The 23,023-nt window shown below is 38.0% G+C and overlaps 1 protein-coding gene across 5 annotated transcripts in view; it reads left to right on the top strand.

The window, feature by feature from the left end:
- The first annotated feature begins 9,253 nt into the window (after positions 1-9,253).
- Positions 9,254-23,023, top strand: part of LOC127960214 (E3 ubiquitin-protein ligase TRIM39) — a 290,581-nt gene continuing 276,811 nt past the window's right edge. Inside the window, exons 1-8 of one of the 5 annotated variants that reach the window (XM_052559818.1) lie at positions 9,557-9,825; positions 15,562-16,121; positions 16,277-16,372; positions 19,738-19,905; positions 19,985-20,123; positions 20,219-20,385; positions 22,171-22,261; positions 22,369-22,479. In XM_052559818.1, the coding sequence (XP_052415778.1) occupies positions 15,564-16,121; positions 16,277-16,372; positions 19,738-19,905; positions 19,985-20,123; positions 20,219-20,385; positions 22,171-22,261; positions 22,369-22,479 (1,330 nt within the window). In that variant the 5' untranslated portion in view covers positions 9,557-9,825; positions 15,562-15,563. Of the gene's footprint in view, positions 9,826-15,561; positions 16,122-16,276; positions 16,373-19,737; positions 19,906-19,984; positions 20,124-20,218; positions 20,386-22,170; positions 22,262-22,368; positions 22,480-23,023 lie in introns of all 5 variants that reach the window. The other 4 variants (XM_052559826.1, XM_052559829.1, XM_052559831.1 and 1 more) reach the window with 4 other exon arrangements.

The following is a 23,023-nucleotide window of genomic DNA, read 5'->3' as shown; positions in this document are numbered from 1 at the left end:
CTGGAGTGAGCGTTATTATGGATTATGGACTCATATTTTAACCAGAAGCAATGTTTTGAAGTTAAAAACATCTTGATGGATGGATCACAAACATGCAGCTTTGTCTTCTCCAGATGTTCACTGCTGGACTGGAGTGTTGTGGATTATTGAGATGTTTTTATCAGCTGTTTGGACTCTCAATCTGACGGCACCCATTCACTGCAGAGCATCCATTGATGAGACACTGATTCAGTGCTGTGTAATGCTTCTTTGACAACCTCTTTCAGTCTGATCTGAATCTGCGTTTACCTATAAGGGCAAAAATATTTTTTTTAAATAATTTTTTTCAGTGACCCATTTTTTGGAGGGTTTCTGTGGCTGTATTTTAGTTTGTCCCTGTTTGCTATCTTTGACGTCACAGCTTTTTTTAGTCACTAAAGAATGGTTTGAGATGTCTCATAGTGCCAAACACTGCTGACATGATGTCATTTCCTGTGGCTACAAAGGGGTTAGACACATTGCATTTTATTTGCATAGAATGATCCTAAACGTGAAAGTAAAATAGTTTCCGAAATGTTTTCTTCTTATAATTAACTATTTAATTTCAGTGATATTAAAATCATGCTCAATTGCACATGCAGTTATATTAATTCATGTTATGATTGCTTATTTGACTTCATAAGCAATGTTGGATTCATTTAATTGCTAGTACATGAGTGCAAAAGGTTTTTTGCACATGATCTTGAGATGCATACGCATGCATTTTCAATTCAACTTCTTCCTTTTTGATTTGTTCCTATCTTTTGATGTTACAGTAGGATGAAATGCATGCGATTCAGGAACAAATCTGATCACACGTCTGTTTTATAAAGAGACCTCTGGTCTGATGGACACGTCACTCAAGGTAGAAATGCATGTTTGCCATAAGAGAGCTTCTGTTGTCAGTTACCTTCTCGAAAACAGTTCTCTCTTTTCTCTCCGTATACTGTAGCTACAATTGCATTACTTACAGCACTTACACAGTTTAATGTAAAAATCTACTTGTCAAACCTAAAGCGCAAACCCTAATGAAATTCTCCCAGCATTCAGACCTACTCACTTCAGAAATGCAATAAAACAAGGTTGGAAAAGCTTTGAAAAGTTGAGAATCTAATTTTCACCATTAACAGGCTTTAGTCCAGCATGCAGGACCGCAGCATTTAATCGGTCTTGAGACACAAGTCCACCGGTGGGAGAACATTTACTGTAATTGCTTGTAAGAAGCCGATGAGCAAATGGAGTGTGTCCAGACACTCAGAGTCTAATGCACATCAAACACACACGCTGACTTTTGTCTTCTTATTGGGTTACACACCACTTACAGAGCAACTGAGCCCATATTTACCTAACAACAGTGAGATGTCTAGAAATTCAGCGTCATTAGAGGAGAGATGGGTTCTCAGGATTGTGTAAATGTCTGTTTCTGAACTCAGGATCACTCACAAACACTTCGGGAACGAGGAGGAAGAGCGCTATCTAGGACAAACTTAAAGGAATAGTTTCGTCAGATGATGCACACACTGTAAAAATTATTTTACAAAATGTAAATAACTGTTTTGGGGTTTATTTTGAGTTCATGATTAATGCAATATGTTATTTATCATTTTTTGGTTATTAATTGTGAAATGTACTAGCAATTTCTAAGGGAAAATTTTAATACACCATTTATTTTTTCAGTTCACAACATTACTTCATTATAAGTAAATAAATAGCAGGAGACAAACGTGCTTCTTTTTTTTTTTCTTTTTTTTTGACATACATAGTCACCATGAACTGTAAATGTTAGGATATGAAATGCATTGCAATGCATTGTTTTGGTTTAATGCATGATGACAAACGATAACCAAAATATGAATTTTAGGGTGAAATATGCCTTTAATTTGATTCCCCACTCTAAGTAAAAGGTCAAGCGTTGAAACAAGCACGAATTGAAGCTATGTGCTGAACCTCTGAACAGGTTTCTGTCTCCCCCTGCTGGTGAGAGACGAAGCACCACATGTGAGAAGTCAAAAGAGAGAAATGAGATATGTTCTGAACACAAACGTGATCTTATCCCAAAGCTTAATCTGCAGTATCAGAGAGCTCAAATTCACCATCGCATGATAATTTAACAGCAGTTCAGCCAGAATTCAGCAACTAATCAGAGCGTTTCTGCTTCATACAAGTTCCCCGAGGCTTTTTACGCACAGCTGAAGACGAGGAGGGATTTCTAGATTAAGTTTTTAATCTCCTCACTATCAGTTTCATAGACTCCTCGGAGTCAGAGAGAAACACGCAGGCGATCAGCATCCGAAGAGTTTTATTTGAGATTATCCCGCTCACATCAGCGATATTAAACGGCCGTGTCAGGTCCAAGCACGGCTCCTATCTCCATCTGATTAGGCCGCTTGTGTTTGCATATCTCACAGGTCGACATTCGGAAGAAGGGATTAGCACAGAAGTCCAGATCCGAGAGCGATCTGAGATAATCGCAGCTGGGTTGGACTCTGACTGCTCTCGTTCTGCCAGTCACACAGACCCCGAACAAACACAACACAAGAGGGACTTTCTTCAGCTATGGACACTTTTGGCTGCGTGGACCTAGAATAAAACACACTAGTCACACACTTATTAGTTCATTTGTCTGCTAACAATTTACAGGAATAGACATAATCAGAGAAAAGTTATCTCATTTTTGCATCACTGTAAAAAGTTACTCTATACGATGAGAAAACTGAAATAAATCTAACATAAATGTAAAAGTGGGGGAAAATACATGTCATCTCATAATATATACTGTATATCTCATAATATTTACAGTCAAAATATATATATAACATTAACTGAATTAATGATAAAGTTATTTATGTAAAATGAAAAAGTATAGTTCATTAACTAAAATAGTGTTAAGATAAGAAATTACTGATTTTTTTTATTTATTTTTAAGTCAAAGTTTTTACCATAGTTTTAGCCTTTTACAGTCAGAATTATAATTTTTATACACAAATGATCTTTTCCTGTATGTTTATTGGTCTTTCAGGTCATCTGTGACAGAGACAGACTGAATCTGAGGTTTAGCAGCACTGATTTCTGAGTTTGTGCTTTTGCATCAAGTATTTATTTTCAGGCTCAAACTGGAGAAGAAAAGTCAACTAGAGAGGAGGGAAACTGTTCATCTGAAATAACTGCTCAAATTAATTCTGCTAAACCACTAAAGTGAAAACTCCAGCTGCCCTCCATAAACACACAGCGCTCACAGCTGCTCGCCACGCCGGCCAGGAATTAAAAACATACTCATTCATTAATACGAAATTTGCTCTGTTCATTTGCATCAAAAGGTGCAGGAGTCAGAGAGGAGGAACCTGCTGTAATTAGAGTGAATTCATTCAGTGCAGAGGAACGATCAAAGCAGAACATGTGAGAGGCAGGAAGAGTACAGTGAGTGTGTGTGTGTGTGTGCGTGTGTGTGTGCGTGTGCGTGTGTGTGTGTGTGTGTGTGTGTGAAAAAGAGAGAGTGGGAGGGTGGGAATGATAATTAATAATAATAAGTAGAAAATCATGCATTTTTGTCTATTGCATATTGCTTTATTGATACAGCAAAAATGAATGGGAATTTTTCAATGTATATATTTAAAATCTATGTCGGTGCTGGTATTTTCTTATTTAGAAATAAAAGCAATTTTTTTTAGAAAAATAATATATATATATATATATATTTTTTTTTTTTTTTTTTTTTTTTTTTTTTTTTTAGGAACATTAAGATTTTTGGATTGTGACATTATTTTCATTGAAACTAAGTACATTTCCCCAAAATTCTTATACAATAAAGTAAAAAATAATGCAATTATATTATGTAATATACATAAATAAATTAATTCCAAAATGTGAATAATTAATTATTTAAAACAAAACTATACAGTGGATCATGGTACTGTTTGTTGTACTGATTTTATGATGATTTTAATAATACAAAACCATTTTATTACAGAATCTTAGGCCTAATTTATTATGCTTTGAACAAATAAAAACTATGTTGAGTAACAAACAAAACTAAATTAATTTAAGAAAGTCTTTAAAAATATCATGCATTTTTTATTCTCAGAGAAATTGATTAAAGGAAAAGTATCTCTTTGTGAGCAAGTGATGCAATGCTGAATTTCTGCAAATCTGTTCCCATGAAGAAAAAACTCATCTACATCTTGGATGGCCCGAGGGTGAGCATGTTTTCAGCAAATGTTCATCTTCTGCTATTAGTTTAACTAGAAAAAGCCAATTACTTAAGAAAATCACCAAACAGGAAGTGACATCATTATGGAGGAAACCAGCTGCACAAACATCATCAGTGAGTATTATCATGGTCAGTGTCTCTCAGAAACTTTATTATTTAAAGTGTGTATCTTTCTTTGTCAATGTCAAATGTGTTGATGTTTTATTTCAATTACATTATTATTTTTACTTTTGTATTTAAATGATTGCTTCTTTGCCATTTGGTGTCCAAAGTAAATGTTTATAGAGAAATGAGTCAATGTGAGAATTTCTCTCACTCATGTGGAATTAGATATTGAGCAATCATAGCTCACCTGAGGTGTGTGTGTGTGTGTGTGTGTGTGTGTGTGTGTGTGTGTGTGTGTTTTTTGAGGAGATTAGCAGTAAGTCAGATAAATGATTGTGTGTCAAGCGTTTAGACTCTTAAATGAAGCAATCAAAGCGTGTGTGAGAGCCGCTGCGGCTTCATTACGATGTCGAGAGTGTCAGTGAAGTGAGAGCAGCACAATGATTTGTAGACTATTTGTCAGCTCATTATTTCATGTGCATTTCTGAGACGTGGGAATGAAAAAAATGTAGAACACAGAGCAGTAAACTCACCTGAAGAGAAGCTCTCACACACACACACACACACACATACACACACACACACACACACACACACACACACGCGCGCGCGCGCGGCTTGTCAGAGCCTTGTAAATGAGATTGTCAACACTAGAGATACTCAGCATTAAATGATTATGAGAGAATCAGTCCCTGATGAAGCAGATAAATCAGATGTTCAGACACACTGAGACACTGGTTCTGCAGATCCTTTTGAAGACTAAACTGTATATAAAAACAATTTAGCAAACATTTCTATAAAAGGGTTTAACAGACTTTCAGAAATGTCATAAAGAGGTACAGTAAACATGACCGAATGCCTCAGATCCATTACTGATGTTTGTGCAGCCAGAGCTCTAACATATACAGATCCTCACAAATAACCTGACTATATATATAATGACATAGTTTTAACTTCAAACCATTGCTTCTGGCTAAAATATAAGTCCTAGTCCATAATAACGCTTCCTCCAATGGAAATATATCTTATCTGAATCGGGGGAGAAATCTGCACACTGATTGCACGTCAAAGTCTTCAGCTTCAAACTAATTTGTGACTGAATTTTGATGTGAGAGACAATAGGGGATGCACTTTTTCACTGGTTTAAAGTTAAAATCATCTTAATGCTGGATGTGTTTCAGCGTTTGTCTTCTCCAGATGTTCACTGATGGACTGGAGTGCTGTGGATTATTGTGATGTTTTTATCAGCTGTTTGGACTCTCAATCTGACGGCACCCATTCACTGATTTCTCAAAAGATTAACAGAATGGAAAGTGATACTAATGACACAGAAAAAAACAAATACATAAATAAAATTGATCACCAATTGAAATTATATTCCCAAGAAAATAATTTGATTAAAGAAATAATCGGTGTATTACTTAGTTTTCATTGTAGAAGTTACACTGAACATCTGGTAACATCTAAATTAACCTTTTTTATTGAAGTCAAAAATATTAATTAACATCAGTAAACAAACCAATAAACATTAGCTTACTTTATATTATATCCTAAATTAATGTGTTAATTCAAGTCTAAAAGTAGCTCTCTAAAGAAACAACAACAGCGTTGTGTTGCACAGATGACATTACAAAAATATTCACTGCTCTAAAATAATGTTTTTCTTCGATATTTGAAGTTTTTTAATATGCATACTTGCAATATATCAAATACATGATATATTCTGTCTGTCGCAGTTGCAGTAAAAGTGTCATTTCGAGCATGTGTCCATTAATATGATTATGTGTGTGTTGATATGAGTGCAGATTAAACTGTTCATTAGTGATGTTTCTCGGCTCAACCGCTTGATTGCTTTAAAAATAAGGTCAGAATCTGAATTTTGCAGAAAAGCTGCAGAAAATTGTTTCCTTCGATTCTTAATTCATTAAAAAATAATTTAATCAATCAGCACAGATGAAAGAGAAGAGAGAAAAAAGCAATTTGTCAGTTTGCATTCCATTTTTACCAGCGATTATATCAACACACTGTCCACTCTGATGAAGAGATTAATCTTGTTTTGATGGAAATATGTCAGTGTTAGCCAACGTGATGGACACGATTTATCACTTGGGACAATGGCACAGCTCGAATGTTCTCTCCTGACAGCTCCATCGAGAGGAGCTCGGCCCAAAACAGCACCTGTTGTTCACAGAGTGACCTTCTAATTTTCTAATTCAATTTGATCTGGAGCCGCTCTGCCTCCGCGATCAGCAGCCAGTAATAACAATTACTGCGACCGACTCAACCTGCACCTTACTTCAATCAGAGCAAGTACAGCTTTATTACTCTGCCCTGTTAAATCAATCTACATCTCCGCATAATAAGGCCCTAATCAGGTAGCAGAAAGAATAATAGGTTGTCACGCATGAGGAAAAATAGGCAATCATGAAATGTTTTCTTTAATTAGGCTGTGAGGACTGGAAGGGCATCAAGAGGACCGGCTGATCATTTATCATCAGCGCGGGGGAAATTACTTCACTTACTCGGAGAGAGAAGGAGAGAGAGGGGAGAGATTTGTCAAACGATAAAGGTGAGGACAGGCTCCGAGTCCTTCAGTGAGGTGCGTCTGGAGACCAACATTAGCATGATGAAATATTCGGCCTGAACTGCAAAAGTCCCTTTACTAACAGTCATGTTCACACTGCAGTGTTTAACACTGATCTTGCAGGAGTGATATGAGAAAGAAAATGCAGTATCTTGATGGCAGTTTACTAACAATTACTATGCAGCAACACGTGTCTTACAGTGAATGTTTCATCAGTGAATATTAAGCATCTTTCATGTTACCTTTTAACAGCAATGCAACCCCAGCCTCTCTGTGACCCATCATGAGTACAAGAGCGTCTCTTAAATGAAATAAAGTATTAGCATCAGTTAAATTATCTATATTTTACACACATTTACATGTATTAATTCATATGCATATTTTTTTTTTCTCAGTATACATTAGGTCATTGTACATGAAACTATCTTACAAAGTTTATATTTGGGAGTGTGTGGCATCTTCATATGCAAGCTCCTGGTTGAAAATGCATTATAAGTGAAAATCATTGTTCATATTTTTAGTGATGTCCATATTTAAAAGTTTGAGGTCACACTACACCTATGATAATGTCCCAAACACAGAACTCAGAATCACTAAACCTTTAGATGCAGAACATACACTTTTAATTCCTGCTGTTGTGTGTGTGTGTGTGTGTGTGTGTGTGTGTGTGTGTGTGTGTGTGTGTGTGTGTGTGTGTGTGTGTATGTAATGACACAGGTATGACACAGGTATTACAAGGAGAGGGGGACTTATGAGGACATAACCCATGTCCCCATTTTTCAAAACACTTATAAATTATACAGAATGAGTTTTTTTGAGAAATTAAAAATGCACAAAGTGTGTGTGTGAGTAATTTCCTGCATCCATGAACCAAAGAGCAGGTGTTTTCCATTTTAATAAATATATAAATATTGTTTAGGTGAGGTTATTATTATTTTTTTCTACTTGAATAAATCCAGTTAATTAAGGTTTCACCATTTTTAGTTTACCATTTTTTTCACTATGCAAGGAAATATTGTCACAACAAAATGAGCAAAAGAAATCAATAGAAGGTCCGGATCATGATTCTAGACCAAATGTGATTTGATTTTGTCATTAATCCCAATATCTTTTTCACCACTGATATATGAATATTTTTTACAGTGTAGAAGGACATTTATTTTATGTGACATTTATGTAAAGACTTACCCTCAATCATACCAATAGTAATCATGACATAAGTTATTGTGTGTATTGAGCTGTTTTGTCTTCAGGTTTCTCATCATTGTTCATGTGGCACGACCCGACACAAACACACACAATCCTCAGTGTAACGCTTGAGTGACCAACAAACTCACATCTCAGACCCAGCAGCAATAAATCATCCCAGCTTTCATCCACTAATATTAATGAATGGGCATTTATCATCTAATCAACACAAAATGATGACCTGAGAAAGAGATCTCAGTCTCCGTCTGTCTGTCTCCAGCATGATGGATTATATCCTTAAACTGTTATTACACTTTTAATGCTCTCACTTACAATGACACTCTGATCGCTTTCCTCTCGCATTTCTCTCTGTCTTAAACACGCACATTCCTGCTAGATATTTTCCACATATCTAAATAAATAAATACATACATAAATAAATAAACAACAGGAATAAAAACTCACCATTCCTTGTCAAACTGTTGTATTGCCATTATTCACAACTCAGTAAAGCACTGTAAATCATTGTGTTTTACAAGGAAACACTATTACTTTAACTTTTCACATTTAATTCAGTGTGTGTGTGTGTGTGTGTGTGTGTGTGTGTGTGTGTGTGTGTGTGCGTGCGTGCGTGCGTGCGTGTGTGTGTGTGTGTGTGTGTGTGCGTGTTTGTGTACGTGTGCGTGTGTGTGTGTCAAGTAAGCATAGAAATTAAGGGAACATAAAAGTGTTAAAATGTCAAATACAAAAATAAATATATATAAAAATAAGTAATTGGGAATTAATCTCTTCTCATCAAAAGGGATATTGTTTTGCTAAATAGTCTACTGTATAATATTAACATACACTATTATAGTTATATACTGTCACATGCATGAGAATGTGGAGAGAGGGTGGAAAGACAATAATGACCTCTGGGGGTGAACTGGGGGGACTGCAAATGTGAATGTGTTCCAGATTACTCTAAATCCAGCATAACTGTCCATCATCAGGTACAGTGCAACAGCTTTAATCAATCTCTTATCATTATAGTTCTGTTTAATCACATGTGTCTGTGCTTTATTCTGAACTAATATTTAAATAAGATATTTTACTCATCATCATGAAGCTTCACCAGTTGTGTGTGTCATGCTGTACTCTCTGTGTCCATTAGGGGACAGTTAACATCAGTTTCATTTCTGTGTAAATGCAACACTTTATGGTGAATATATATTCTTTAAGGTATGTATATTTTCACATGTGCGGTGAATTGAGATCATTCTGTAATTATGTATTCTCAAGCCTGCACAAATGTGTTTTTTTCTCAGCAATTATATGTGTTTACAGAATGTTTGATAGTACAGTGTTAGTGTATTATGCAGCATGTAATGCACAGCAGCGCCACCAGAGGCAGCAGAGCGCTGTGTTCGGTGTTGACAATAGAGCAGTTTTGATGCTACATTTACATGGAAACTCTTCACAAATGTTGCTAAATAATCAAGTCTGCTGAAATCTCTTCTGATTGAGCTGACAGAAACATAAAAACAGGCCAAATACAGGGATGAATGTAAATGCGTGACTACAGGAGGAGCTCTGACATCACTGTAGTTCAGTGAGAGACTCGGAGAAAGTGAAAGTGAAACTAACTTGATCAACAACAACATGAACATCTGTAAACATCAAGCTCTTTAAACAGAATATTGAGTCGTTCAGAGACCCTTGTGAACACATCTGATACTCACAGGTAAGAGATAGAAATATAATAGAGATTGTCCTGAACAGGTTTCTAATATCAGTGATCTGGTTTAGTATGGTTTATGTCAGAATTGAATGAGCTGAACAGAAGCAGGTTGAAACTGTGCATCAGTTGAAAGTTTAAAGACTCTAGCTTCAATATTTGACCGATGTTTTGATAAAACATTGTTGCAGTGACAGTTATTTAGTAATTTATGTCAGGAGTACAAAATAATAAATCAGATTCCTGAATAGTTAACTTTGAAGTGTCAGCTTTGTGAACATACATTGATTATGTATCTAGTCATAAAGAATCATGAGCAGAAACTTTTTATTTTGGGTATGTCATTTCTGTCTGCATGCTGAAAATGGGGGGTGACTGGTAAGGGGTTAAGCGTGTCAAATACTCAGATACTTTAGTTGTTTACTGCTCTGAAGTGATATCAGAATTATATTAACAGTATGTCATTTGATTGAACAAAGTTTGGTGTTTCTGTCATTTTGTCATGTGACATAAAGACGAATGAAACAGGAAGTAAATGACCTGCTGAAAAACTGAACACAAACGTTTAATGTATTATGCAATATATGTTTTTAATGGCCGTGGATGGGAATTTTTAACAAAATCCTAATAAACAGCCCAAACACTTATAGATTAACATACAAATGAAGACAGAGTTACATGCGAACCAATATATATTTGTGCTTTTCTGATTTTAGTTAAGTTTAAGGTTAAGTTTAGAGAGTAGTTATGCTGAGACCCCCACTCTTATGAGCTCCCCTACCAGGGTTGAGCGTTGTTAGGTTTCCTCTCATTTTAGAGAGTCGTCCTGCTGAATCCTCTGTTCCCCAGAGCTCTGCTTAGTCAGTAATATTATTGTAGGCTCTATCTGTTTTGACCCTCATTAACTGCCTTTTGTCACTAAGTGTGACTTGGTCTCCTCTCTAATTTAAAAGAATCATTCTGCTGAAGCCTCCGCTCTCCATAGCTCCACTTAGACAGTACTATTGGTATGTAGGCTCTTTTTTTTGTGAATGTAGTGTTTGTTCTAGTCAGGTCACCTTTATTTATATAGCACTTTTAACAATACAGATTGTGTCAAAGCAACTGAATAACATTCTGGAGTTGTCATGCTGAGACCTCCACTCTTAAGAGTTTCTCTACAGGGCTGAGTGTTATTAGGCTTCCTTTCACCTAAGAGAGTCATCCTTCTGAAGCCTCTGCTCTTCAGAGCCCCATCTTTGGTGGTAACATGAGTTTGTAGGCTCTTTCTTTTTGAGCCTCACTAACTGCCTCTGGCGTTGAGTGAAACCAGGTCTCCATTTGCTTTAGGGAGTCATTGTTAGGTTTCCTCTCATTTTAGAGGGGAATCATTTTTTAGGCTGTAATGTGAGTTATAGGCTCTTTGTATTTGAGTCTTACGACCTGCCTTTGGCGCTGAGTGTGGCTAGGTTTCCTCTCAGTTTAGAGAGCCGTTATGCTGAGGCCTTCACTCTTAAAAGCTCCTGAACTAAGTTTAAGATTCTGTCATTTTGCTGAAGCCTCCGCTCTCCATAGCTCCGATTAGACAGTACTATTGGCATGAGGGCTCCTTTTTGGGAGCCTCGTTAACTGTCCCTTGCGCTGAGTGTAGTGAGGTCTCCTCTTGTTCTAGAGAGTCGCATTGCTGAGGCCTCCACTCTTAAGAGTTTCTCTAATTGGGTTGAGTGCTGTTAGGCTTCCTCTTGTTTTGGAGAGTCATCCTGCTGAAGCCTTCACTTTTCAGACTTCGGTCTTTGGAAGTAATATGAGTTTAAAGACTCTTGCTTTTGAGCCTCACTATCTGCTTCTGGAATTGAGTGTAGCTAGGTGTCCTCTCACTTAGGGAGTCATTATGCTCAGACCTTCACTCTTAGAGTTTCATACTCTGGTGGGTGAGTTAGTCTAAGATGACTGGAGCTTGAGCATGCCCATAAAGCCTAGCATTTTCGCTAGCAGGGATGCTATTGCTTGAGTCTTGACTTGGGGAAACTGTTAACTGGGCAGATTTAGCTAGATTTTTTTTGTGCTAAAAATAGAAAATAGATAATAAGAACATTACCATTGTTCTAACAATGTTTTTAGCGGGTAGTTTTATTTTTGTTCCCAGAACATTCTCTCAAAAGATAGAATAACGTTCTCTAAAAACATTCTAAAATGTTTATTAATAACATTATTAGAACATTATCCCCTAACATTCTAAGTAAGATTTAAGCAGAGGTTAAAATGTCGATGTCTGTTTCAAAGTAATAGTTTGATTTGATGTCACCATAATGGTGGTAAGTGTTGGCTGTAGTTGTGTAATTTGACACTTGACTTGGCAGTGTTGATCTTTAACTGCTGAATTTTTTATTGTGGCAAAAACAGCAAGTGGACATGTGGATGATGCTGATTGCTTGCTGATGGATAGGACATCACCACATATGTGGTCTGGTTACATGGTTTCAACCAGTCTAATGTATGGTGTTAGTTGGTATCATTTATTAAAGTGACTCAATTGGTCAACAGCCTGAGACCCAGCTAAATTTAAAGCAGATACTTTCAACAAAAAAAAAAAAAATCTGTCTTTGTCACACAAACATCAAGATTCAGTGTATGACTCCCAACAATGGTGACATGCTTCATGCAGCAATGTATTCTGGGTACATCATACAAAACTAATCCATGGCACCCAGAATGCATTGGGGCATGAAGCATGTCACCATTTTTGAGATTCATACACTAATTTTTGAAGTCTTTGTGTAGCTAAGCATTCTGGGTTACAAAGAGGTTCATGAAAAAAGAAATGTAAAAAGAATAGACAAAAATATATGTGATATAAATCTGCAGGATCCTATGTGTTGCAACACATTTGCTATAGTCACTTGCAGTAAATTAATAGCATAGAATATACTCCAGATGAAACCAGTTTAACAGATTGTTACATGACAAAATTTTTAACATCAACAAGTAACCCACACGACATGATGATGTTTTTAAATTCTCACCTTTTTCACTGTAACAAATATAGTCACAGCAGATAAACAAAAAGTAACATTGAAAAGAGTCATACTGCCTATGTACTGATCACCATAATGGTGACGTCAAACTAAATTATTTTCAATAAACCATCAACTTCTGTTAATCTGTATAAGAACTGTTTTATATTTATGACAGAAATAGTCAATCTTGTTTATAATAAGTGAAACTGGTAATTCTGTTTTTTAAGTTATATACGCTGGAGTTTGACATCAAACAAAGGTTGTTTTTTCACTTTCAACTAACATTTGACTTCTGAGCCCCATCTAGTATGATGGGAAGCTTTATAAGAATGTTAGAGGATAATGTTCTAACAATGTTATAAATATGCATTTCGATATGCGTGTGCGCTTATCCAAAGCAAGTGAAACTGCATCTCAGAACTCATAACAAATATTAAGTTCTCTTTATAGTATTATTTTTTAATGGACAGATTCACACAAAAATTATGTTAAAATGCCGGACTTGGTGAGTATCCTAGCAGACACAGTCGGGCAAACATATGCTATCAGTGTACTGATCAGTGCGTTCTCTTAAAGTGACAACACTTTCTTAGTGTTAATCAAACAGCAGCAACAAGAAAATCACTCACTGTTTTTAACTTTTGTAAGTAGTTTTTAATTTACAAAGTAAAATATGCAATGTTATGTTACATTTGATTTCTTTATTCAATTTCTGTACCTAAAAACTAATGTTAGACTTACCTAAAAAACATGATAAGCACTGTTTATTTTATATGTATCTTTGCTCTATTATATTTTAGATTAGATTAGATTAGATTAGATTAGATTCAACTTTATTGTCATTATGTACAAGTACAGAGCTAATGAAATGCCGTTAGCATCTAACCAGAAGTGCAAGAATATAGTGTTTTATATACATATAAGTGCAGAGTAAGTGAAGTTATGATTTACAGAATCATATATACAGTAATGATCAGAGTATGGCAGGTTAGACTGGTGGGGTGGAGTTCAGAAGTGTCACAGCCTCAGGGGAAGAAGCTCTTCCTGAGCCTACTAGTGCAAGAGTGTAGGCTCCTGTAAGGCCTGCCGGATGAAAGGAGGGCTAAAAGTCCATGGCTAGGGTGAGAGGCATCCTTGATGATGTTACTTACCCTGCCCAGGCAGCGCTTGTGATAAATGTTTTCAATGGAAGTTAACTGGGTGCCGGTGATCCATTGAGCAGTTTTCACCACCCACTGGAGTTCTTTGCAGTCAGATGCGGAGCAATTGCTGTACCATACTGAGATGCAGTTTGTGAGTATGCTCTCAATGGTACAGCAGTAGAATTCCACAAGGATCCTGGGACTCAGGTGAACTTTCTTAAGGCTCCATAAGAAGTAAAGTCGCTGCTGTGCCTTTTTGAACAGGTTGGAGGTGTTATGGGACCAGGTGAGGTCATCAGAGATGTGGAAGCCAAGGAACTTGAAACTCGACACACGCTCCACTACAGATCCATTGATGTAGATGGGAGTGTGTGCATGACTCCTAGTCCGACTGAAGTCCACAATGATCTCCTTTGTCTTCTTGGTGTTAAGTTCCAGATTGTTGGTGGCACACCACACTCATTCCTGTAGGCTGACTCATTGTCATCCTATATCAGACCTACCACCGTGGTTTCATCTGCAAATTTGATTATGGTGTTGGAGCCATAAACAGGAATGCAGTCATGGGTGAATTGGGAGTACAGGAGAGGGCTCAGTACACAGCCCTGTGGCACGCCAGTGTTCAGGGTGATGATGGAGAAGGAGAGGTTATCTAACTTAATAGATTGAGGTCTGTTAGTCAGAAAATCTAAAATTAATTTGTAGATGGGTGTGCTGATTCCAAGCTGGCTGAGCTTGGAGATCAGCTTGGAGGGGATTACAGTATTAAATGCATAACTGAAATCAAAGAACAGCATTCTCACATGTGTGTTTTGACTGTCCAGGTGGGTGAAGGCAGAGTGAAGTGCCGTTGAGATGGCTTCCTCTGTTGACCTATTGCGGCGATAGACAAATTGGAATGGGTCCAGTGTAGCAGGGAGACAGGATTTTAAGTGGGATGCAACCAGCCTATCAAAGCATTTGGCAATGATGTGGATGAGTGCAACAGGACGGATGTCGTTAGGGACAGAGGCAGTGGAGTTCTTCGGTACTGGGACGATGGTGGAGGTTTTAAAGCTAGTGGGGTCAGTTGTTTGGGCCAGGGACAGATTGAAAATGTCCATGAAGACCTCAGCCAGCTGCTTCGCACAGGCTTTAAGCAGGACCAGGTATTCCGTCAGGGCCAGCTGCCGTCTGTGCATTCACCTTACACAGAGTGGTGTAAACGTCTGATGTGGAGAGTGTGAGAGGCAGTTAAATGGGTTGCTCTTTATCTCTTCAAACCTTTTCCAAAAAAAAATAAAATAAAAAATAAATAAATAAATAAATATATATATATATATATATATATATATATATATATATATATATATATATATATATATATATATTACAGTAAGTTATTTTCTCTTTTTGTAGATTTAAAACCAAATTAGATCATGACAACTACAATCTGAACTATGACCTGCTGTTTAGATTAAAGAAAGTACAAGTAACCTATACCTTTAAAACTCTTAGTCTCTGAACACTCTTTACATTCACCAGCTTCATGAGGTGCATCATGGGGTTCTTCATAAACAGTATTGAAGGAGTTCACACTAATCCTAAATAATGTCTCTTTCCAGCAATGTCATCCTCCATGAGTTCACTGTCTGAGGAGATTCAGTGCTCTATATGTCTGGACGTGTTCACTGATCCAGTCTCGACTCCATGTGGACACAACTTCTGCAAGATCTGTCTGAATAAGTGCTGGGACAACAGCCAGACCTGCAGCTGTCCATACTGTAAAGACACATTCAAGCAAAGACCTGATCTCAAGATTAATACCACACTCCGAGAGCTCGTAGATCACTGTAAGAAGAAAAGTCCTGAGACTTTGAAAACAACTGAAGTTCTGTGTGACATCTGTGAGGAAAGAAAGCTGAAAGCGCTGAAGTCGTGTCTGGTGTGTCAGAGCTCTTACTGTGAAACTCACCTGGAGCGTCATTTGAGAGTGGCAGGTTTGAAGAAACACAAACTGATGGATCCTGTAAGTAATATGGAGGATTATATATGTCAGAAACATGAGAGACCTCTGGATCTGTTCTGTAGAGATGATCAGACACGTGTGTGTTCAGTCTGCACTGTGACAGACCACAAGAACCACAACACTGTTGCTATAGAAGAGGACAGTGAAGAGAAGAAGGTAAAAGTTACTAACAAAACTGATTTTATAAGGCTCATATCATGAAGAATATTTTTTCATCTTGTGAAAGATTTAATTTTTAAAACATTGTACATTTCCTCAGAAGACAGTAAATCTGTGTTATGATAAATCTGTCTGTGTTGTTCTCTCTATAGACTGAACTGATGAAGACACAGAAAGACGTGCAGCAGATGATCCAGAACAGAATCAAGAAAATTCAAGACATCAAACACTCAGCAGAAGTCAGAAAAGTAAGTTTATAAAATTAAAATTACACGTTATACATATTTTAGTTGCATCTTTACAAGTGTCCTTGTATAAAGTCCAGATTTTGCACTGTTTGTGTCACTCAGCTTGTCTGTGCTTTGCAGTAAATTATTATTAAAGGGGAAATGTGTATAATTAATTATAACAGCTTTCAGAATTAACTATAGCAGAATTAATGTTACAATTATTTCGTTTGTTCATCCACAGGGCAGACAGTATAATCCTTGATCAACTCTAGGGAAGGTTCTCTTTCTGACCAAGAAAGAATAGCTTTCCTACTGTACACAGTGCTAGCAGTAACTTACTGTAGCGAAGCAAGATCAACATTCGAATTGTGAGCAGCAAACACAATAATAAACAATACTATTACTAACATACTACTAAACTAAGCAAAACACATACATACACAACAGCAAAAAGTAAGGAGAGAGTAAGAAAAGAACAAAGACTGGCATTGTTTAAAATCATTGATCCGGATGCATGTAGAGAATTAAGATTCTTCATGAGTTTATTACGTGAGCTGGAAGCTCTTACCAGGTTCTTCTAAAGATCATCTCATTCCCTGAACGAGGGAATGGAGATGTCACTTCGGTTCTAGCCAGAGTGCCCAATCCACTTCCAGATTAAACTAAATGAGCAAATGCACATTGGCATGCGTTTATTGCATCCAGCTGCCCTCATCACCTCGTGAGTATTAGAGGCAGCAGATACACTGCATTCATTTATGTTTTTCTGAGGAGCCGAGCCGGTGAGCCGGCAGATCAGCAGTGGTACATCAACTGTGGCGACAGGACATGAAGTCTCCATTCCCTCCTTCATGGAATGAGGGTTACATACCTAGCCGAGACATTCCCTTTCAGTCGACCAGTCTCGACGTCACATCTGTGATGACCAACGAACTGGGATCCCTACCAACACGCCACACATGCTGCCTCCCCCAAGGTGTCCTGTGTAAGCATCCTGATCCATCCTATAAGGCAGACGATAGGACTGGGCTCTACAGAGAGAAGGTTGTTCCTCGCAACCCAATAGTAATACTTGGATAACACTGGGAAAGTGTGCCCTTCCATTTGGAAGAGGACACACTGTGGAGTCACCTCCACCCAGAGGGGCTTAATTGACATTTACTCATGTGGAGTAACCCAGAGGGGCCCAAATGCACATGAAAGTCTCTGAGATTGCTCATGGAAGCATCATTTAGAGATGGCAGAACATGGTCTTCCAGGGGAAACACGGCCCTAGTAACTGAACAGTGGAAATACATATATGGGATCTTAACTGGGTCACTCTTATGGGCCCTAAACTCAAAACAGATTTCAGGAATTCAATGGCTGAAAGGCTTGATGTTAGATGCTCTGTCACGTCTTGCCACTGGAGTGCTGGAGGACTCGACAGGGTCTGCCTTGTCAAGGGACTCTCTGGAGAACTAGGCATCCAGAACTCCTCAAGCCGACTCTGAACCAGGCCTCTCAGTGCCACTACCCATTTGAGGTGACAACACAGGAGAACCTAGCAATATGTGTTAGGAGTCGCCCATCCCGCAGCTCTACAAATGTCTGCTAATGAGGCACCATGAACCAGCACCCAGGATGATGAAACACCCCAGGTGGAGTGAGCACACAGCCTGAGGAGGCAGGGCACATCTTGTGCTTTGCTGGACAAGGTGATGGCATTCACTATACAGTGGGCCATCCTCTGCTTTGAGACCGCTTTCCTGTTCTGCTGTCCACCATAACAGAAAAAGAGTTGTTCTAAGGTCCTGAAGTTCTGAGTTCTATCCACATACTGTCGCAATGCACGCACAGGACAGAGCAAAGCTATGGCTCGGTCTGCCTCCTCAAAGGGCAGCACTTGCAGGTTCACCACTTGGCTCCCTAAAGGGAGTGGTAGGAACATTGGGCCGATTAAACACTCCCAGGATGTGGATGGCATGACACAGACTCAGATGCTTCTGATTCCACAAGAGGAGGTGGCGGGCAAGTTGCGACATGCGACCTTGCCAGGTGGATATACGCAATGGTCACAGTGTTGTCAATGTGAACCAGAACCTCCCTCCCCCAAAGGTGCCATCTGAGGTGGCTCACGGCAAGGCGTACTGCTAGCAACTCGAGGCAATGCAAAGCCAATGCAGTTGGGGACTCATCCAAACCCCTGAGACTGTGTGCCCATTGTACATGGCCCACCAGCTGGTTGCCAAGGCATCCGTACATACCACAGCATGCCTGGATACCTATTTCAGGGGCACTCTTGCCCAAAAAAATGAGGTATCTGACCACGAGCTGAAGGCGGGCAAGGGTGAGACCCAAAAGGTACACAACTGAGAGCGAGACTGTGTGAGTATGAGCCACTCATCATAGTTGAGAATGCACACCCCATTGTCTTAAAAGAACATGGGCTGCCTCCATGACTTTGGTGAAGATACGAGGCAACAGGGACAGCCCGAAGGGCAGGACCTTGTACTGATATGACCGAACCTGGAAGGCAAACCTCAGGAATGGACTGCACCATGGTAGGATTGAGACATGAATGTGCGCATCCTTCAGGTCAATCGCTGCGAACCAATCTTGGGTACGGATGCACCCGAAGTTTTGTGTCAACATCTTGAACGCTAGCTTGTAAAGCACATGGTTTAATACTCGCAGATCCAAGATCGGTCATAACCCACTGCTTTACTCGGGCACAATGAAGTAAGGGCTATTAAATCGGCTGTAGGGACCAACTCTATAGAATCCTTTGCCAACAGGACTGCGATTCCCACATGCAAGAAGGTGGCATCGACAGCTTTAACTGAAGTGAACCAGATGCCCCTGAACTTGGGGGGAAGCTGGGTGCACTGAATCAAGTAGCTGATGGTCCACAGGAGCCATAAAAAAAAAAAAAAAAAAAAAAAAAAAAACAAATAAACACCATATAAACCCAATAATTTACAAAGTAAAGGAAAACAAATATATGGGAAAAAAGAATGGGTTTACAGAATATACCATAATTACAAATCTGTTTGGTAAACTAAGCTCACTTAAACAACCGTATTAGAATAATAAAGTCCATTTATTACCTTTCCTGATAATATCATTCCCACCATTAGAGCCTTCTGGTGTGTAAGAGGAAAAGTTCTGTCAGCTCAGAATATCCGAAAATATTCAGACTGTGGTCAAGTTGAATGTCAATTTCATATGCATTTGTAAACAATTGAAAATATATTTGAACAGAAATCATACAAAATGCAGCAAGAGCAAAATGAATGTCCCTTCTGCCATTTTGCACCTATCATACTGAGGTGATATAAAGTTTATACTTCAGTTGAGGGATAAATATTGATAGTGACGTTAATAGTGACACATTTCCTCAGAGATTTTATACTGAACTGCTGGAGATGATGGAGGAGCAGCAGAAAGCAGCAGAGAAACAGGAGCAAGAGCTGATTGAGGAGCTGGAGCAGGAGATCACTGAGCTAAAGATGAGAAACACTGAGTTGGAGCAGCTCTCACACACTGAAGATCACCTCCACTTGCTACAGGTCAGTCAACATGATCTCTCTGATCAATCATAATGCAGGATATGACATGCTGAAGGATTTCTCCTCTCTCCTGCTGTAGATTCACTCATCCCTGTGCAGCTCTAGAAACACCAGGAACTGGCCTGAGATCAGTATGAAGACTGATGAGAGTCTGGAGACTCTGAGGCGAGATCTGACTCAACTGAAGGACACTATAGAGGAGAAACTCACACTAACTGGTACATCATTACACTCACTGATTCGATAGAAACATGATATTGTACTCAATTCTTAAATATAAGCTTAAGATCTGATGATGTTTTATTGTCATTAGTCTCTACAGAGCTAACGTCGATACAGCAGTATGCAGGTACAATGAGCTGTCAGGCAAATCTCACCAGCCAGCACATGCAGAGCATGGTCAGCGTCAAATCCGTGCCCAACCCAGTTTTCAAGTACTACCAGCCAGTGCCACCATCCAGATACTTCCATATTCCACAGGTCAAACCTCTTTCACACCACTCAGTAGGGGTTTGTGATATACACTACTGATCAAAAGTTTGGGATCAGTAAGATTTTGAATGTTTTTAAAGAGGTTTCTTTGCTCATCCAGGCTGCATTTATTTGATTAAAAATAGAACAAAAACTGTAATATTGTGTAATATTGTTGCAATTTAAAATAATGGTTTATATTTTAATATGTTATGAATAGTAATTTATTCCTGTGATCAAAGCTGAATTTTCAGCATCATGACTGCAGTCTTCAGTGTCAAATGATCCTTCAGAAAACATTGTTATATGCTGCTTCATATTTGTTTGGAACCTGTATTTATCTTTATTTTTTTAGGATTCTTTGATGAATAAAACGTGAAAAGGGACATCATTTTTTAAAACAGTGACATTTAAAACAATCTGTATTCAACTTTTTATGTTTAATATAGCAAAACGTTATTAACACATTAGTGATTGCAGGCTAAATTCAGTCATATCTTGTATTAAACAGTGTGTACATCTAAACGCCACTTCAGATGCAGCTTCTGTGTTGATTTCATTGCTGGGTAACAGCCCAAATGTCTTATTATTCTAATTCACTGAATAAATGTAAGAAGTTGACTCATAAGGTAATGGGCACTTTTAGGAAAAAAATGGCATTATACAGGTAAAAATGCCCATAAAATGTAAAAATCAGGTTAAACTTTCTTGGAAAAGATTAGATGCTAAGTGTCCTTATTGTGGGTTATGAAAGGTTCAGATCTTGCTTTTGTAAGTCCACAACAACAGGTTGACATGCATGCAAGGTCAAAAAACACTTTCATTGTCTTATAACATGCATTCTTTTTTCCCTACTTGCTCAACGACTCCCAAACGATTAGCTCAATGGGTAATATGCTAATGCTTCATGTTGACGTCAACATGGAACGGCCTGGAATTTGTTTTAAAAATGACTCAATTCAGTGATTCAGAGTCGCCTCTTTCTTTTGAGAGACAATAACTATACACGGTGCACTTTCAGATTTAAAACTTTGCAGGAAGTTTTCATTCACTTAGAGCTGTGTTACACACAGTTGCAACTTGCACTTGTTTTTTTAAGCTGTTTAACTCTCTCCGGCTCAAATTAAGTTTTAGTAACTTAGTAAATTTTGTAACCTATAGTAAAGTTTTTAGTACTCCAGATTCATAAAATATTTATCTGGAGTAATAAGGTTTTTAGTTACTTTACTGTTGCAAATCTGCAACACCTGCCTTGAGAGGGTTAAAAATCAATGCATTTCAGAAGGTATGGAAACACAATGATGTACAGTATTTGGAAAATAATGTTTATTTATATAGCACATTTCATACACAATGGTAATTCAAAGTGCTTTACATAAAAGAAAGTAAAACAATAATGAAGAAAAATAATAACAAGAATAAAACAAGCAATTTTAAAATTATAAAAAAATGTACTTATTTAAAATGAATTTAAAACAGTTAGAAAATGATTTTACATAAAATAAAATACAAAAAACAGTGAAAATATAGTGCAATCAGTTCAGACATTGCACAGAGCTCATTCAATACATAAAATAATGTTCTTTTTAGCAGCATCATATGACCCTTTTAATTGCTCTTTTGTTTGTTTTGATTGCTTCCATTGCCCTCAATTTTAAGTCGTTTTGGATAAAACCATCTGCTAAATGACTAAATGTAATGTCAATTGGCCTTCATAAAACCTGCAGTTTACATTACACAATTTACATTTTACTCGTAACAGGTTGTGTTTCTCTCTCTTTGTTTGATTGACAGGCTCAGAATCGTGCTGCTTACTATACCCCCAGTCAGATCAACCAGCTCCGACCCAGTCCTCGCTGGGCCACTCAGGGTGTCCAACCTCAGTGTGAGTCTCCGCCCAAACACCTATAGCCCCGCCCACATCTGATCACACACTTGCAAAGACCACCAAAACTCTTCATTTGACTGCTCTGTTTCTCATCTCCGTTCCAGATATGCAGGCCATGCCCAATGCCATCAGGCCCTCGCAGCCCCGTCTGCAAACCTTCAGTGGCATGCGTCCTGCCTTACAGGTGCCACAGGTGGTCACGCCCCAGGGCATGGGTGAGCCTTGAACCTTTGACTCACCTTTCAGTTACCACTCACTTTTGTGATCGTAATAGGTCACCTATGAAATTTGCTTAGATCCAAAGATAAAGTGTTTTTATTCATTTTTTCCCAAGACTGGTCATAACTTTTTAATATGAAAAGTTAGATTGGTCTTATTTGTATTGTAAAAAATGAGACTGATTATCCGTTGGCAGCTGCTAATGTTATCTTTTATAAAATGGTATTTTGACCAAATACTTATATTCAATCTTGATTTTTGTCAAATTTTGCAACAATGTGTTATTTTTTGCGTGTATGTTAAAAATTACAGTTCTTTTACAATTTATTCTATTACAGTTGCAATGTTCTTACCTTTTTCCCCACTTACCTGTTTGCATCTCTGCACACAATGGGCCTCATTCATGAAACACATTACATATTGTAAATAGTTCGTAAAGCCGTTCAGACGTAAACCTTTGAATTCATGAAAATGTTTGTATTTTCAAAATGTTAGTCTGTACAAAAGAAATGTACAGCCTACAAAATGTTCCATGTTCTT

Source organism: Carassius gibelio, chromosome B6, assembly GCF_023724105.1.
Source record: "Carassius gibelio isolate Cgi1373 ecotype wild population from Czech Republic chromosome B6, carGib1.2-hapl.c, whole genome shotgun sequence".
Taxonomy (NCBI): Eukaryota; Metazoa; Chordata; class Actinopteri; order Cypriniformes; family Cyprinidae; genus Carassius; species Carassius gibelio.
Note: the sequence above shows the minus strand (reverse complement) of the source record. Positions and strands in the feature narration are given on the sequence as shown.